The sequence below is a fragment of the Globicephala melas genome, chromosome 5 (assembly GCF_963455315.2).
Source record: "Globicephala melas chromosome 5, mGloMel1.2, whole genome shotgun sequence".
NCBI classification, from domain to species: Eukaryota; Metazoa; Chordata; class Mammalia; order Artiodactyla; family Delphinidae; genus Globicephala; species Globicephala melas.
Genome location: NC_083318.1, coordinates 13,880,367 through 13,898,657, shown reverse-complemented (window position 1 = coordinate 13,898,657; position 18,291 = coordinate 13,880,367). Strand labels below are relative to the sequence as shown.

Here is an 18,291-nt window from a genome sequence, read left to right as displayed (position 1 = left end):
GTTATAAACCCTAGAGAAATGCTCACACCTATATAAAGATACATGTTCAACAATGTTCATTGCAGCATTATTGATTATACCAAAACTTTGAAAGTAACACAGATGTCTTCAGGAGAATGAATAAATTTTGATATGTGTATAACAGTATGATATTCTGCAATGAAAATGAATAAGCCAAAGCCATATGGATAGACCTGAATAATTGTCACAAACAAAATACTGACTGAAAAAGCCTGCAAAATAATAATATAGTGGGATGCCACTTATATAAAGTTAATTATGCAAAATAATATTATTATATATATACAATAATAGATAAAAATACCAAATTTAAGAGCCTGGTTATCTCTGAGGAGGAAAAGCAAAATGGGATTAGGAAAGGTTACACAGTGGTCTTTAGCATATTTTTCTTTAAAAAAAAGGTCAGAAATAAAGCAAAATTAAAATTTAATAGGGTAGGTGGTGTGTAGACGAGTGGTTTTAAAAAATTCTTTCTTATGTATTTGAAATATTTCTGATGAAAAAATCCTCTGAGAGTAGAGAATTTCAGAATTATCCTTGTTCCCAAAGTAAAATATTTTTCTAGCACCTAAATCCTTTTAACAGCTTTTTATTTTGCAGATTTGACTGATGAATTAGCTCAGAAGTTGTTTGATGTTTCAAAAATGTCTTCAGCAACAATGGCCCGTTCATTACCCACAGTAGTTCCAGAATCTCCTAGAATTTATCCTGCAAGGACACCCAAAACACCTCGAACACCTAGATTACAAGATCCAAACAAAACACCAAGATTTTATCCTGTTGTTAAAGAACCCAAAGCCATTGATGTAAAGGTACACAAAACACCAGGAATATAAAGCCTGCCATTTGTATACTTCAACATTACAAAATGATACTTTTTTAGTTTCTATAACAATAAAAATAATGTATATTTTAGACTGCAAGAATTCATTAAAAAATGGTATTTTACCATAGCGATGTCTTCTCAGGTTAAGGAATAACTTCTTTACAATGGATAGTGTTAATTAAAGACAATCAGAAGGTGTAATGAGGAATCATTCTAAGTTGTATTTTTTTTAATCCTTGTGTTGAAACCTAGCAAAGGGTCTTGTGAAGTTTTGTAACTTGTATGTGACATATTTGAGTTTTGTGACTTCATATGATTTCATAATGTGTCACCCACCATATGAAAATGTTTGAGTTGGTTTACAGTCAGAGGGTTTTTTTAATTTACTTGTGAGGTTCACACTACTGAAGGTAATTGGAACGTTTGACTTCTTTTTCCTTAGAGTCCAAGAAAGAGAAAAACAAGACATAGTACAAATCCCCCTCTAGAGTGTCATGTTGGTTGGGTAATGGATTCCAGAGATCATGGGCCAAGAACATCCTCTGTCAGGTACCGTATTTGTCAAATATTGCTTTGTTCTTGATTTTAAATTTGTTGAAAACAGTTGCTAGTTAGATATTTGGGAACATTTAAGAATTAATATGTTAGCAAATTAATAGAACAACAAAATAGTAAAAAGAAGCCAAAGAAGGGGAAATAAATGGGACAGTTTTACAATAAGTATATTAAGGAATAATTCAGTAGGACAGGTTTTTTTTTTTTCCCTTTTAAAGTAATTTTCACAAATGTGTACTCTTCGATTAAAAATATTTAGGTCGGGCTCCCTGGTGGCGCAGTGGTTGGGAGTCCGCCTGCCGATGCAGGGGACACGGGTTCGTGCCCCGGTCTGGGAAGATCCCACATGCTGCGGAGCGGCTGGGCCCGTGAGCCATGGCCGCTGAGCCTGTGCGTCTGGAGCCTGTGCTCCGCAACAGGAGAGGCCACAACAGTGACAGGCCCGCGTACCGCAAAAAAAAAAAAAAAAAAAAAAATTAGATCTATTAAAGTTATTATCTTTGGAAAGATTCCAGATTTTTCATAGCATAGTAGGTTCTTACTGAGTTAATATGCTAAACAATCTACTCAAAACTACGTAAAGGATATGGAAATAAAACACATTAATATTTTGGAATTTTTCCTTTGGGAGGAAATAATTTAGATTAGCTAGTTATTAGCAGTAAGTGGTTTGTCTTTTAGTTTTTAATTTAAAAAAGAAAGAGTATTATTTACCTCAGTGAAAACCTAACCTATCTTGTGTTTGTATAAATATTTTCAGAATAATTATCTGATCAGCTTTCTAATTGGAAAATGAACTTTAGGAAAAAGTGTTTTTTGACTGGTTAAGGGAAGGATTAGTTAGTTTCATTCAAAGAAAAGCTAGAGAGTGTATCATGATCTGAAAATCTCCAAGTATGTCTTTGCAGGGATGTTAATTTGTTTCTTTTACATTTTGTTCTCATTAGATATATTTTCCTTAAAAGATAAACTGTGTATATGTTCTTCTTGCACACCTATTATATACGAATAGTTATTTTGTATTCTAAGCCATTTTGAGAGTTTTTTTCTTTTATTTATTTATTTTTATCAGAGCAGTATATTTAGAGATCAGTAGATAATGCTGAAAAATGTCACACTGATATGTAGCAGGGAACAAGGCAGGTACAGTCCCTGCCTTTCTGGAGCTTAATTCAGAGATGACAGGCAAGTATGTAGTTACAATAATGAGGGGTGGATTTTGTTCGCCAGCTTGTCTTTTAGAGGAGTTGTAGCTACACAGCAGACTTGAGTGGGAGGTACACAGAGCTCCCCATACCCTCTGCATACCCTGCCTCCCCCACTGTAAGCAGTCATATCTTTGACCGTCTACATTAATGTCAGTGCTGGTAGTGTTTTAAAGTCTGTCTCATCTGTTCTTTGTTCTTTTCTCCTACTTTCTTTTTGATCAGCTTAGTTTTTGTAATGATTCTATTTTATCTCTACTATTGTCTTCTTGTTGTATCTCTTATTTTTTACTGGTCTTCTAGGGTTTATAATATACGTTTTAAAATGTAATCTATTTTCAAGTAATATATCATTACACGTATAGGATAAGAACCGTACTGCAATAAAGTTCCTTTTCCTACTGTCCTTTCTGCTATATTTTGTTATTATTTTTCTTTAGACAATTATCTTTTAAAACAATTAACATGAAAAAAAAGGAATTTTAAATGTATTCTCATTTTTACCATTTACAATGCTCTTCATTTCTTGCGCAGGTCTGTTGGCAATGAATTCTGTTAGCTTTTGTTTATCAGGAAAAGGTTTCTTTTTTTTCATTTTGAAAGATATTTTCAATGAACATAGAATTCTATGATGGATCTAGGTATGAATTCAGATCCACGGCTCATTCTGTTTGTAATGAATTTTAAGCATCAAAAGTGATATGGTTTAGTGAAATAATTTTCAAACTTTTTTGTCTAAGGACCTCTTTATCCTTTTAGTTATTGAGGACCTCATAGAGCTTTTGTTTATGGGAGTTATATAATTTAAAAATAAAAAATTAAACTGAATTGAGTTTAAAAGTAAAACTGAAAACAATTAAATATTTATTCATTTAAAATAATAATAAACATATTACATATTAACATAAATGACATATTTTTATGAAATATAATTACATTTTTCAAAACAAAAAAAATCCTGAATAGAGTGGCATGGTTTTAAAGTTTTGCATATTTGTTTAATGTTTTTGCTTTATATGAGATAACTGGATTCTCATATGTTTCTATATTCAATCTTATAATTTGTTTTTTTATTGTTGTTGTAGAGGAATAAAATCCAAGAAAGGGAGGAGTATTTTAATAGCCTTTTCAGATAATTGTAGGTATTCTTCTTTGATATTATACCAAAGCTGAACAAGTGGTAATTTTTTAAAAGTTAGTTGCAGTGTAGAATCTAAACCATATATAAGTGACCTTCTTCTACTCAGTGAATTTTTCATACTCTGTTACATTAAAAGCCATTGGACTTCTTCCAATTTGAATGGCTCTTTTTGTCTATGCATGCATTTGTAACATCATGAATTGGTCATTTGGAAAAACTGATTAACTGAGTTATGCGGACTTTTAAATGATGACATGTCAAAATACAATAAAAAAAATTACATTAAAAAAATAACCACTAAGGAGAGTAATGTCAGGAAGATGGCAGAATGGGAAGGAACAGGAATCTGTCTCACCACTTGGACAACAACTGTATCAGCAGAAACTGTCTGCATTGACTATTTTGGAACTCTACAGTCTATCTGAACACTTAAAGCTTCCAGGGGAAAGCGTGTCTGGTAAATTGTTAATATTCGTTGATGTCAGCCTTTGGTGTAGTAGTGGCCATCTCCACTGCCCCAGCCCTGTGACAGGCATTTGGGAAGATGGCAACCCACACCTCTGGTGTGGCTTGCTGGATCCAATGTAGGCAATAAGGACCTTGTCCTCCAAATATTGGAGTTCTGTGTTGACTGCTAACTGCCTCTGGTCAATAAGGTTCAGACACAGAGTCTGGTAGCCTTTGTTTCATCCCCACTGTCTGAATGTCTTTTTTTTTTTTTCCCCAAAACAACCACTAATGAGGGAAATTTAGAAAATTACCACCCATGCCCAAGGAAAAATGTGGAAAAAAACCTAAGGGGACTTTAAGCTTTTACCTCAGGCTTATCCCAGCACAGAAGCAGCCTACAGTAGCTGAAAAAAAACAGCAAACCCTGGGGAAGAGGGAGAATTTGATTTCCAGAGTTACCACTTTATAAGATTCAAATCTTCATTGTTCAACAAAAAAATCACAAGGCTTACAAAGAAATAAGAAAGTATGGGCCATTTGAAGGAACAAAATTAATTGACAGAAAATGCACCTGATGAAGCCTGGGTTCCATTCTTTCAAAATGAAGTCTTTAAAACAGCTGTTTTAAGGATACTCAAAGAGCTAAATAAAGGAAGATATAGACAAAGATAGCAAAACAATGTATGAAGAAAACAAGATTATCAGTAGAGATAGAAATTATACAAAGGACCCAGAAAGGAATTCTGGAGCTGAAAATACAATAACTAAAATGAAAAATACACCAGAAGGTTCAAAAGCAGATTTCATCAAACAGAAGAAAGAGGAAAGAATCAGTAGACTTAAAGATGGAACAATTTGAATTATCAAGTCTGAGGAACAGAAAGAAAGAAGAAAAAACTAGTAGTGTCTAAGGGATCTGTAGGACACATGAACTAGCCCAATACACACATTGTGGGAATCTCAGAAGGAAAAGAGGAAAAAGGGGGCAGGAAGAATATTTGAAAGAATACTGGCTCCCAATTTGATGAAATACATGAATCTACAAATCTAATAAGCTTAATGAACTTGAAGTAGGATAAACCCAAAGAGACTCACATTAAGACACTAATTAAACTGTTGAAAACCAAAGACAAAGAGAGAATCCTGAAAGCAGCAGGAGAGAAGAGACTCATCACATACAAGAAGTCCTTAGTAAATGTATCAGGCAGTTTCTCAGAGTCCAGAAGCCAGTAGACTGATATATTCAAAGTGCTGGGGGGAAAAATCCCCATCCACTGAGAATTCCTTATCTGACAAAACTGCCCTTCAAAATTGAGGGAGACATTCAGAGATAAACAAAGTCTGAGGGAAAAGAAAAGGAAACAAAAGACATATTGAATTAGAAAGAAGAAATATAACTGTCTTTGTTCACAGATGACAAGATTGTATATGTAAAAAGTCATAAATAATTAACAAAACTCCTGGAACTAATAAGCAATTACATCAAGGTTTCAGGATATATGGTTAATATACAAAAGTCAATCATGTCCCTATATAACAACAATGAACTAGTAGAATTTGAAATTAATTAATCAAACTACTGTTGGACTTCCCTGGTGGCATAGTGGTTAAAAATCTGCCTGCCATTGCAGGGGACACAGGTTCAAGCCCTGGTTTGGGAAGATCCCGCATGCCATGGAGCAACTAAGCCTGTGTGCCACAACTACTGAGCCTGTGCTCTACAGCCCATGAGCCATAACTACTGAGCCTGCATGCCACAACTATTGAGCCCATGTGCCACAACTACTGAAGCCTGCACCCCTAGAGCCATGCTCTGCAACAAAGAGAAGCCACTGCAATAAGAAGCCCACGCACCGCAACAGAGTAGCACCTGCTCGCCGCAACTAGAGAAAGCCCACACACAGCAATGAAGACCCAATGCAGCCAAAAATAAGTAAATAAATAAAATGTTTTAAAAGAACAAAATACTATTTACATTATCACCCCCCCAAAAGAAATAGGTATAAATCTAACAAAATATGTACAAGATCTTTATGAGGAAAACTGCAAAACTCTGATGAAAGGAATAAAAAAACTAAATAAATGGAGATAAACTCCATGTTTATGGGTAGAAGACTCAATACTCTCAAGATCGGGCACGAGCCGCAGCTAACAGCGCGGACCCCAGAGATGGACATGAGACGCTAAGGCTGCTGCTGCCGCCACCAAGAAGCCTGTGTGTGAGCACAGGTCACTATCCACACCTCCCTTCCGGGGAGCCTGTGCAGCCCGCCACTGCCAGGGTCCCGGGATCCAGGGACAACTTCCCCGGGAGAATGCAAGGCACGCCTCAGGCTGGTGCAACGTCCCACTGGCCTCTGCCACCGCAGGCTCACCCCACATCTGCACCCCTCCCCCCCACCGTCCTGATTGAGCCAGAGTCCCCGAAGCAGCTGCTCCTTTAGCCCCGTCCTGTGTGAGCGAAGAACAGACGGCCTCCGGCAACCTACACGCAGAGGCGGGGCCAAATCCAAAGCTGAGCCCCGGGAGCTGTGCGAACAAAGAAGAGAAAGGGAAATCATTCCCAGCAGTCTCAGAAGCTGCGGATTAAAGCTCCACAATCAACTTGATGTACCCTACATCTGTGGAATACATGAATAGACTACGAATCATCCCAAATTGAGGAGGTGAACTTTGAGAGCAAGATTTATTATTTTTTCCCCTTTTGCTCTTTTTGTGACTGTATATGTGTATGCTTCTGTGTGAGATTTTGTCTGTATAACTTTGCTGTCAACCATTTGTCCTAGGGTTCTGTCTTTTTTTTTCTTTAAAAAAATTTTTCTTAATTATTTTTCTTTTAATAACTTTATTTTATTTTATCTTGCCCTCTTTCTTTCTTTCTTTTCTTTCTTTCTTTCTTCCTTCCCTCCCTCCTTCCTTCCTTCCTTTCTTTCTTTTTCTTTCCTTCTTTCTTTCTTCCTTCCCTCCCTCCCTCCCTCCTTCCTTCCCTCCCTCCCTCCTTCCTTCCCTCCCTCCCTCCCTCCCTCCCTCCTTTCTTCCTTCCTTCCTTCCTTCCTTCCTTCCTTCCTTCCTTTCTTTCTTTCTTTCTTTCTTTCTTTCTTTCTTTCTTTCTTTCTTTCTTTCTTTCTTTCTTTCTTTCTTTCTTTCTTTCTTTCTTCTTTCTTTCTACTTTTTCTCCCTTTTATTCTGAGCCGTGTGGATGAAAGGCTCTTGGTGCTGCAGCCAGGAGTCAGTGCTGTGCCTCTGAGTTGGGAGAGCCAACTTCAGGACACTGGTCCACAAGAGACCTCCCAGCTCCACATAATATCAAACAGTGAAAATCTTCCAGAGATCTCCATCTTAACACCAGCACCCAGCTTCACTCAACGACCAGCAAGCTACAGTGCTGGACACCCTATGCCAAACAACTAGCAAGACAGGAACACAACCCCATCCATTAGCAGAGAGGCTGCCTAAAATCATAATAAGTCCACAGACACCCCCCAAAACACCTCCAGACGTGGACCTGCCCACCAGAAAGACAAGATCCAGCCTCATCCACCAGAACACAGGCCCTAGTCCCCTCCACCAGGAAGCCTTCGCAACCCACTGAACCAACCTTAGCCACTGGGGACAGACACCAAAAACAACGGGAACTACGAACCTGCAGCCTGCAAAAAGGAGACCCCAAACACAGTAAGATAAGCAAAATGAGAAGGCAGAAAAACACACAGCAGATGAAGGAGCAAGATAAAACCCACCAGACCTAACAAATGAAGAGGAAATAGGCAGTCTACCTGAAAAAGAATGCAGAATAATGATAGTAAAGATGATCCAAAATCTTGGAAATAGAGAAAATGCAAGAAACATTTAACAGGGACCTAGAATAACTACAGATGAAACAAGCAAGGATGAACAACACAATAAATGAAATTAAAAATACTGTAGATGGGATCAATAGCAGAATAACTGAGGCAGAAAAACGGATAAGTGACCTGGAATATAAAATAATGGAAATAACTACTGCAGAGCAGAGTAAAGAAAAAAGAATGAAAAGAACTGAGGACAGTCTCAGAGACCTCTGGGACACCATTAAACAGACCAACATTCGAATTATAGGGGTTCCAGGATAAGAAGAGAAAAAGAAAGGGACTGAGAAAATATTTGAAGAGATTATAGTTGAAAACTTCCCTAGTATGGGAAAGGAAATAGTTAATCAAGTCCAGGAACCACAGAGAGTCCCATACAGGATAAATCCAAGGAGAAACACGCCAAGACATATTAATCAAACTGTCAAAAATTAAATACAAAGAAAACATATTAAAAGCAGCAAGGGAGAAACAGCAAATAACACACAAGGGAATCCCCATAAGGTTAACAGCTGATCTTTCAGCAGAAACTCTGCAAGCCAGAAGGGACTGGCAGGACATATTTAAAGTGATGAAGGAGAAAAACCTACAACCAAGATTACTCTACCCAGCAAGGATCTCATTCAGATTTGATGGAGAAATTAAAACCTTTACAGACAACCAAAAGCTGAGAGAGTTCAGCACCACCAAACCAGCTTTACAACAACTGCTAAAGGACCTTCTCTAGGCAAGAAACACAAGAGAAGGAAAAGACCTACAATAACGAACACAAAACAATTAAGAAAAAGGGAATAGGAACATACATATCGATAATTACCTTAGATGTAAATGGACTAAATGCTCCCACCAAGAGACACAGACTGTCTGAATGGATACAAAAACAAGACGCATATATATGCTGTCTACAAGAGAGCCACTTCAGATGTAGAGACACATACAGACTGAAAGTGAGGGGGTGGAAAAAGATATTCCATGCAGGACTTCCCTGGTGGCGCAGTGGTTGAGAGTCCGCCTGCCGATGCAGGGGACGCGGGTTCGTGCCCCGGTCCAGGAAGATCCCACATGCCGCGGAGCGGCTGGGCCCGTGAGCCATGGCCTCTGAGCCTGCGCGTCCGGAGCCTGTGCACCACAACGGAAGAGGCCACAGCAGTGAGAGGCCCAAGCAAAAAAAAAAAAAAAAAAAGATATTCCATGCAAATGGAAACCAAAAGAAAGCTGGAGTAGCAATTCTCATATCAGACAAAATAGACTTTAAAATAAAGACTATTAGAAGAGACAAAGAAGGACACTACCTAATGATCAAGGGATCGATCCAAGAATAAGATATAACAATTGTAAATATTTATGCACCCAACATAGGAGCACCTCAATACATAAGGCAAATGCTAATAGCCATAAAAGGGGAAATCGACAGAAACACAATAATAGTGGGGAACTTTAACACCCCACTTATACCAATGGACATATCATCCAGACAGAAAATAAATAAGGAAATACAAGCTTTAAGTGATACATTGAACAAGATGGACTTAATTGATATTTATAGGACATTACATCCAAAAACAACAGAATACACATTTTTCTCAAGTGCTCATGGAACATTCTGCAGGATAGATCATATCTTGGGTCACAAATCAAGCCTTGGTAAATTGAAGAAAATTGAAATTGGATCAAGTATTTTTTCCGACCACAATGCTACGAGACTAGATATCAATTACAGGAAAAGTTCTGTAAAAAATACAAACACATGGAGGCTAAACTATACACTATTTAATAACGAAGTGATCACTGAAGAAATCAAAGAGGAAATCAAAAAATACCTAGAATCAAATGACAATGGAAACACGATGACCCAAAACCTATGGGATGCAGCAAAAGCAGTTCTAAGAGGGAAGTTTGTAGCAATACAGTCCTACCTTAAGAAACAGGATACATCTCGAATAAACAACCTAACCTTGCCCCTAAAGCAATTAGAGAAACAAGAACAAAAAACCCCCAAAGTTAGCAGAAGGAAAGAAATTATAAAGATCAGACCAGAAATAAGTAAAAAAGAAATGAAGGAAACAATAGCAAAGTTCAATAAAACTAAAAGCTGGTTCTTTGAGAAGGTAAACAAAATTGATAAACCATTAGCCAGACTCATCAAGAAAAAAAGGGAGAAGACTCAAATCAATAGAATTAGAAATGTAAAAGGAGAAGTAACAACTGACATTGCAGAAATACAGAAGATCATGAGAGATTACTACAAGCAACTCTATGCCAAGAAAATGGACAACCTGGAAGAAATGGAAAAATTCTTAGAAAAGCACAACCTGCCAAGACTGAATCAGAAAGAAATAGAAAATATGAACAGACCAATCACAAGCACTGAAATTGAAACTGTGATTAAAAATCTTCCAACAAACAAAAGCCTGGGACCAGATGGCTTCACAGGCAAATTCTATCAAACTTTTAGAGAAGAGCTAACACCTATCCTTCTCAAACTCTTCCAAAATATAGCAGAGGGAGGAACACTCCCAAACTCATTCTACGAGTCCACCATCACCTTGATACCAAAACCAGACAAGGATGTCACAAAGAAAGAAAACTACAGGCCAATATCACTGATGAACATAGATGCAAAAATCCTCAACAAAATTCTAGCAAACAGAATCCAACAGAACATTAAAAGGATCATACACCATAATCAAGTGGGGTTTATTCCAGGAATGCAAGGATTCTTCAATATACGCAAATCAATCAACGTGATACACCATATTAACAAATTGAAGGAGAAAAACCATATGATCATCTCAGTAGATGCAGAGAAATCTTTCAACAAAATTCAACACCCATTTATGGTAAAAACCCTGTAGAAAGCAGGCATAGAGGGAACTTTCCTCAACATAATAAAGGCCATATATGACAAACCCACAGCCAACATCATCCTCAATGGTGAAACACTGAAAGCATTTCCACTAAGATCAGGAACAAGACAAGGTTGCCTACTCTCACCACTCTTATTCAACATAGTTTTGGAAGTTTTAGCCAGAGCAATCAGAGAAGAAAAGGAAATAAAAGGAATCCAAATTGGAAAAGAAGAAGTAAAGCTGTCACTGTTTGCAGGTGACATGATACTATACATAGAGAATCCTAAAGATGCTACCAGAAAACTACTAGAGCTAATCAATGAATTTGGTAAAGTAGCAGGATACAAAATTAATGCACAGAAATCTCTGGCATTCCTATACACTAATGATGAAAAATCTGAAAGTGAAATCAAGAAAACACTCCCATTTACCATTGCAACAATAAGAATAAAATACCTAGGAATAAACCTACCTAAGGAGGCAAAAGACCTGTATGCAGAAAATTATAAGACACTGATGAAAGAAATTAAAGATGATACAAATAGATGAAGAGATATACCATGTTCTTGGATTGGAAGAATCAACATTGTGAAAATGACTCTACTACCCAAAGCAATCTACAGATTCAATGCAATCCCTATCAAACCACCACTGGCATTTTTCACAGAACTAGAACAAAAAATTTCACAATTTGTATGGAAACACAAAAGACCCCGAATAGCCAAAGCAATCTTGAGAATGAAAAACGGAGCTGGAGGAATCAGGCTCCCTGTCTTCAGACTATACTACAAAGCTACAGTAATCAAGACAGTATGGTACTGGCACAAAAACAGAAATATATATCAATAGAACAGAATAGAAAGCCCAGAGATAAGGCCACATTAAAGTGGCACATATGGCCACTTTATCTGTGATAAATTAGGCAGGAATGTACAGTGGAGAAAGGACAGCCTCTTCAATAAGTGGTGCTGGGAAAACTGGACAGGTACATGTAAAAGTATGAGATTAGATCACTCCCTAACACCATGCACAGAAATAAGCTCAAAGTGGATTAAAGACCTAAATGTAAGGCCAGAAACTATCAAACTCTTAGAGGAAAACATAGGCAGAACACTCTATGACATAAATTACAGCAAGATCCTTTTTGACCCACCTCCCAGAGAAATGGAAATAAAAACAAAAATAAACAAATGGGACCTAACAAAACTTAAAAGCTTTTTCACAGCAAAGAAAAACATAAACAAGACCAAAGGACAACCCTCACAATGGGAGAAAATATTTGCAAATGAAGCAACTGACAAAGGTTTAATCTCCAAAATTTACAAGCATCTCGTGCAGCTCAATAACAAAAAAACAAACAACCCAATCCAAAAATTGGCGGAAGACCTAAACAGACATTTCTCCAACAAAGATATACAGACTGCCAACAAACACATGAAAGAATTCTTGACATTTTTAATCATTAGAGAAATGCAAATCAAAACTACAATGAGATATCATCTCACACCAGTCAGAATGGCCATCATCAAAAAATCTAGAAACAATAAATGCTGGAGAGGGTGTGGAGAAAAGGGAGCACTCTTGCACTGCTGGTGGGAATGTGAATTGGTACAGCCACTATGGAGAACAGTATGGAGGTTTCTTAAAAAACTACAAGTAGAACTACCATATGACCCAGCAATCCCACTACTGGGCATATACCCTGAGAAAACCATAATTCAAAAAGAATCATGTACCAAAATGTTCATTGCAGCTCTATGTACAATAGCCCGGAGATGGAAACAACCTAAGTGTCCATCATCAGATGAATGGATAAAGAAGATGTGGCACATATATACAATGGAATATTACTCAGCCATATAAAGAAACAAAACTGAGCTATTTGTAATGAGGTGGATGGACCTAGAGTCTGTCATACAGAGTGAAGTAAGTCAGAAAGAGAAAGACAAATACCGTATGTTAACACATATATATGGAATTTAACTAGAAAAAAAATGTCATGAAGAACCTAGGGATAAGACAGGAATAAAGACACAGACCTACTAGAGAATGGACTTGAGGATATGGGGAGGGGGAATGGTAAGCTGTGATAAAGTGAGAGAGTGGCATGGACATATACACACTACCAAACGTAAAATAGATAGCTAGTGGGAAGCAGCCGCATAGCACAAAAAGCTCGGTGCTTTTTGACCACCTGGAGGGGTGGGATAAGGAGGGTAGGAGGGAGAGAGATGCAAGAGGAAAGAGATATGGGAACATATGTATATGTATAACTGATTCACTTTGTTATAAAGCAGAAACTAGCACACCATTGCGAAGCAATTATACTCCAATAAAGATGTAAAAAAAAAAAAATGTCAGGATATCAGTTGTTCATCCCAACTTGATCTACATATTCCATACAATTTCAATTAAAAAATCCACATAGAAATAGATCCACATAAATGTAGTCAAATGCTCTTTGATAAAGGAGCAAAGATAATCTTTTTAGCTAATGGTTCTGGCACAATTGGACATTCACGTTGAAAAATTAAGTCTAGACATAGATCTTACACCCTTCACAAAAGATAACTCAAAATGCCTCACAGACCTAAACGTAAAACACAAAACTATAAAACTCCTTTATAAATCTATAAAAATAACAGGAGAAAATCTACCTGATCTTGGATTGGGTGGTGACTTTTTAGATACAACACCAAAAGCAGAATTTGAGAAGGAAGAAATCAATAAGCTGGACTGCATTAAAATGAAAAACTTTTGCTCTGTGAGCGACACTGTCAAGTGGATGGAAAGACAAGCCCCAGATTGGCAGAAAGTATTTACAAAAGACACATCTGATAAAGGACTATTATGCAAAATATACAAAGAACTTTTAAAACTCAACAACAGCAACAAACCTGGTTAGAAAATGGGCCAAAGACAAACAGACACTTCACCAAAGAAGATGTATAAATGGCAAATAAGCACATGAAGATAGTCCACATCATATTATCAGCAGGGAATTGCAAAGTAAGACAATGGTGAGATTCTACTACATACCTATTAGAATGGCCGAATTCCAGAACACTGACAGCACTAATAAATGCTGGTGAGAACGTGAAGTAACAGGAACTCTCATTCATTGATGGTAGGAATGCAAAATGGTACAGCCACCTTGGAAGACAGTTTGGAAGTTTCTAACAAAACTAAACATACTCTTACCATACAATCTAGCAGTCACCCTCCTTGGTACTTACCCAAAGGAGCTGAACACTTATGTCCACACAAAAACCTGCTCATGGATGTTTAGAACAGCTTTATTCATAATTGCAAAAACTTGGCAGCAGCCAGAACATCCTTCAGTAGGCAAATGGATAAACTGTGGTATATTCAGAAAATGGAATATTATTCAGTGGAAAAAAGAAATGAGCTATCAAACCATGAAGAGACATGGAGGAACCTTAAATGCACATTACTAAGTGAAGGGATCCAATCTGAAAAGGCTACAAATTTCAACTATTCGACATTCTGGAAAAGGAAAACTATGGAGGTGATAAAAAGACCCGTTGTTGTTTCTAGGGGTTGGGGGGAGGAAGAGATGAACAGGTGGAACACAGGATTTTTCGGGAGGTGAAAATACTGTGTATGATACTCTAATGATGGCTACATCTCATTTTACATTTGTCCAAACCCGTAGAATGTCCAACACCAAGAGAGAACACTAATGTAGCTATGGACTTTGGGTGAATATGACGTGTCAGTGTGGGTTTGTCAGTTGTAACAAATGTACCACTCTGTTGGGAGTTGTGCTTGATGTTGATAGTGGGGGAAGCTATTGTGTGGGGAGCAAGGCATGCAGGTGGTATGAGGGAGCTCTCTATACCTTTCATGCAATTTGCCATAACCCTAGTATTCCTCTGAAAGATAAAGTCTTTATACCAAAAAAAAAAAAAAAGAAAAAAAAATCTGAAAGAGTTCATTACCACTAGATCTGCCCAGCAAGAAATGCTAAAGATAGTCCTCAGTTTGAAATGAATGGACACTAGACAGTAACATGAAGCCATCTGAAGAAAGAAAGAACTTTGGTAAGAGTTTTGTTGTAATTTAATTTGTAACTCCATTTTTTACTTTATATGTTATTTAAAAGACAAATGCATTAAAAAATTACTAATCTATGTTGTTGGGTATATAGTGTATAAAGATGTAATTTATGACATCAGTAACAGAAAGTGGGGAACAGAGGTGTATAAGAGCAGAGTTTTTGTTAAGTGTAATCCTCATGATAACCACAAAGAAAATATCTATAGAATATATATAAAAGGAAATGAGAAGGGATCAAAATATTTTATTCAGAAGGAAAAGAAATAACACAAAAGTTAGGCAATAAGAGAGGAAAGGAGGGACAGCAAATCTATAAGGCATATAGAAAAGTAATAACAAAATGGCAGGTCCTTCCTTACCAGTAATTACTTTAAATATGAATAGATTGCATTTTCCAATCAGAAGGCAGAGATTGGCAGAATGGATTAAAAACATGATCCAACTATATACTGTCTACAAGAGACTCATGTTAGATTCAAAGACACAAATAGATTGAAAGTGAAAAGATGCAAATTTAAGAGAGCTGGGGTGGCTATTTTAATATCAAACAAAATACACTTTAAATCCAAAAAGATTATAAGAGCTAAGTATATTATATATTAATAGAAGTTTCATTATAAACATTTATGTAACTAATAACAGCCCCTCGGGAGTTATATGAAGCAAAAACTGACAGAATTGAGAGGAGAAATAAATAGTTCTACAAGAATAATTGGAGATTTCAATACCCTGATTTCAGTAATGCATAGATCATCTCAACATAAGATGATTAACAAAATAGAGGACTTGAGCAACATAATAAGCCAATTAGACCTAACAGACATTTATAGAATATTTCACCCAGCAATAGAAGAATACAAATTCATAAGTACATGTGGGACATTCTCCACAATAGACCATATGTTAGGCTGTAACAGAAGTTTCAATAGATTTTAAAAGAAATGTCACACAAGGTATCTTCTCTGACCACAGTAGGATGATGTTAGAAATCCCTAACAGAAGAAAAACGAAAATTCACAAATATGTGGAAATTAAACGACACATTCTTAAGTACCCCATGGGTCAAAGAAGAAATTGCAATGGAAATTACAGTTCGCCCTCCATATCCATGGGTTTCGCATCCATGAAGGGTTCTGTAACCAATCCTCCATGAATACTGAGGGATGACTGTACTTAGAGATGAATGAAAGTGGAAACACAGCATACCACATCTTATGGGGTGCAGGAAAATTATAACTAAAAAGAAGAGAAATCACATTTAAAAAGAAGAGAAATCACAAATCAGTAGCCTAACATTTTACCTTAAGGAATTCAAAAAGGAAGAGCAAACTAAAAACAAAGATAGCAGAAGGAAAGAAATATTAAAGATTAGAGTAAAAATAAACAATATAGAGAAGAGTAAAACAGTAGAGAAAATCAGTGAAATCAAAAGTTGGTTCTTTAAGAAGATCAACAAACTGACAAGCCTTTCTTTAGCTAGACTGCCAAGGGAAAAAAAGAAGATATAAGTAACTAAAATCAGAAATGAAAATGGAGACATTACTACTGACCTTATAGAGATAGAAGGGATCCTAAGAGAATACTATGAACAAATTACTATACATCAACAAATTAGGTAACCTAGAAGGAATGCATAAATTCCTTGAAACATATAAATTACTTAAACTGATTCAATAAGAAATAGAAGATTCGACCCACCTATAAGAAGTAGGGAGATCAAATCAGGAATCAAAAATCCCTAACAAAGAAAGTTCTGGACCAAATTGCTTCACTAGTAAGTTCTACCAAATAGTTGAAGAAGAATTAACACTAACTCTCTTGAGACTCCTTCAAAAAATTGAAGAGAAGGGAATATTTATTCTCTGAGGCCTGCATTACCCTAATACCAAAACTAGATAAAGATATCACAAGAAAATAAAATTATATGCCAGTATTCCTATGAATATAGATGCATATGTCCTCAACAAAATATTAGCAAATGTAATCCAATAGCATAATAAAATGATTATTCACCATGGCAAGCAGGATTTATCCCAGTAGTACAAGAGTGGTTCAATACAAGAAAATCAACATTATACATCATATTAATAGAACTAAGGGAAAAACTACATAATCATATCAATTGACATAGGAAAGGACAAAATCCAACTTTTATGATTAAAACCTCTTAGAAAACTAGGATTAGAGGGAAAATTCCTCACACGAAAAAAGCATTTATGAGAAACCCATGGCTGGTGTTATACTCAATGGTGAAAGACTGAAAGCTGTCCCCCTAAGATCAGGAACAAGACAGGAATACATGCTTTTGCCATTGGTATTCACTGTTGTGCTGGAAGTCCTAGCCAGAACTAATAGAGAAGAAAATGAAAGAAAAGACATCAAATATGAAAGGAAGAGGTAAATCTATCTCTAGTCACAAATAATATGATTCCATAAATAGAAAATTACAAAGAATCAACAAGAAAGAAACTGAAGCTAATAAACAAATTTGGCAAAGTTGCACTGTACAAAATACACATAAATCAGCTTGTGTTTCTATATGCAGCATTGAATGATTTGAAAAGGAAATTAAGAAAGCAATTCTATTTACATTAGCGTCTAAAAATTAAATACTTAGGAATAAATCTAACCAAGGAGGTGAAAGACTTATACACTGAAAACTACAAAACACATTGCTGAAAAAATTATAGGAGACCTAAATAAATGGAAAGACAATCCATTTTCATGGATAGGAAGACTTAACATTGTTAAGACATTATTACAATCGAAAGTGATCTATAGATTTAACACAATCCCTACAAAAATTCCAATACCCTTTTTCACAAAAATGGAAAAGCTGATCCTCAAATTTATATGGAATTGCAAGGAGCCGTGAAAAGCCCAAATGACCTTAAAAAGAAAAATAAAATTGGAGGACCAACACTTCCCAACTTTGAAAGTTACTACAAGGCTACAATAATTAAAACAGTATGGTCTTGGCATAAGGACAGATGTATAGACCAATGGAATAGAGAGTCTAGAAATAAAATCTGTCATATATGGTCAGTTTATTTTCTACAAGGGTGCTGAGACTGTTCAGTGAAGGAGAGGGTCATCTTTTTAACAAATGTTGCTGGGAAAACTGGATATCCAACGTGTGAAAGGATGGGATCCATACTTTATACCAGATACCAAAAAATTAAAATGGATCAAAGATGTAAACTTAACAGCTAAAACTGTAAAACTCTTAGAAGAAAATGTAGGGGAACATCTTTATGACCCTAGATTTGACAGTGGTTTCTTGAGCATGACACCAAAAACACAGACAATAAAAGAG

At 36.4% G+C, this 18,291-nt stretch overlaps 1 protein-coding gene across 5 annotated transcripts in view; it reads left to right on the top strand.

Moving 5' to 3' along the window:
- LARP1B (La ribonucleoprotein 1B) overlaps positions 1–18,291 on the top strand; it is a 134,508-nt gene that overhangs the window by 99,151 nt on the left and 17,066 nt on the right. For all 5 annotated transcript variants that reach the window (XM_060298946.1, XM_060298945.1, XM_030863874.2 and 2 more), the window contains 2 exons: positions 622–833; positions 1,290–1,396. In XM_060298946.1, coding sequence (XP_060154929.1) covers positions 622–833; positions 1,290–1,396 — 319 coding nt within the window. The remainder of the gene's footprint in view (positions 1–621; positions 834–1,289; positions 1,397–18,291) is intronic.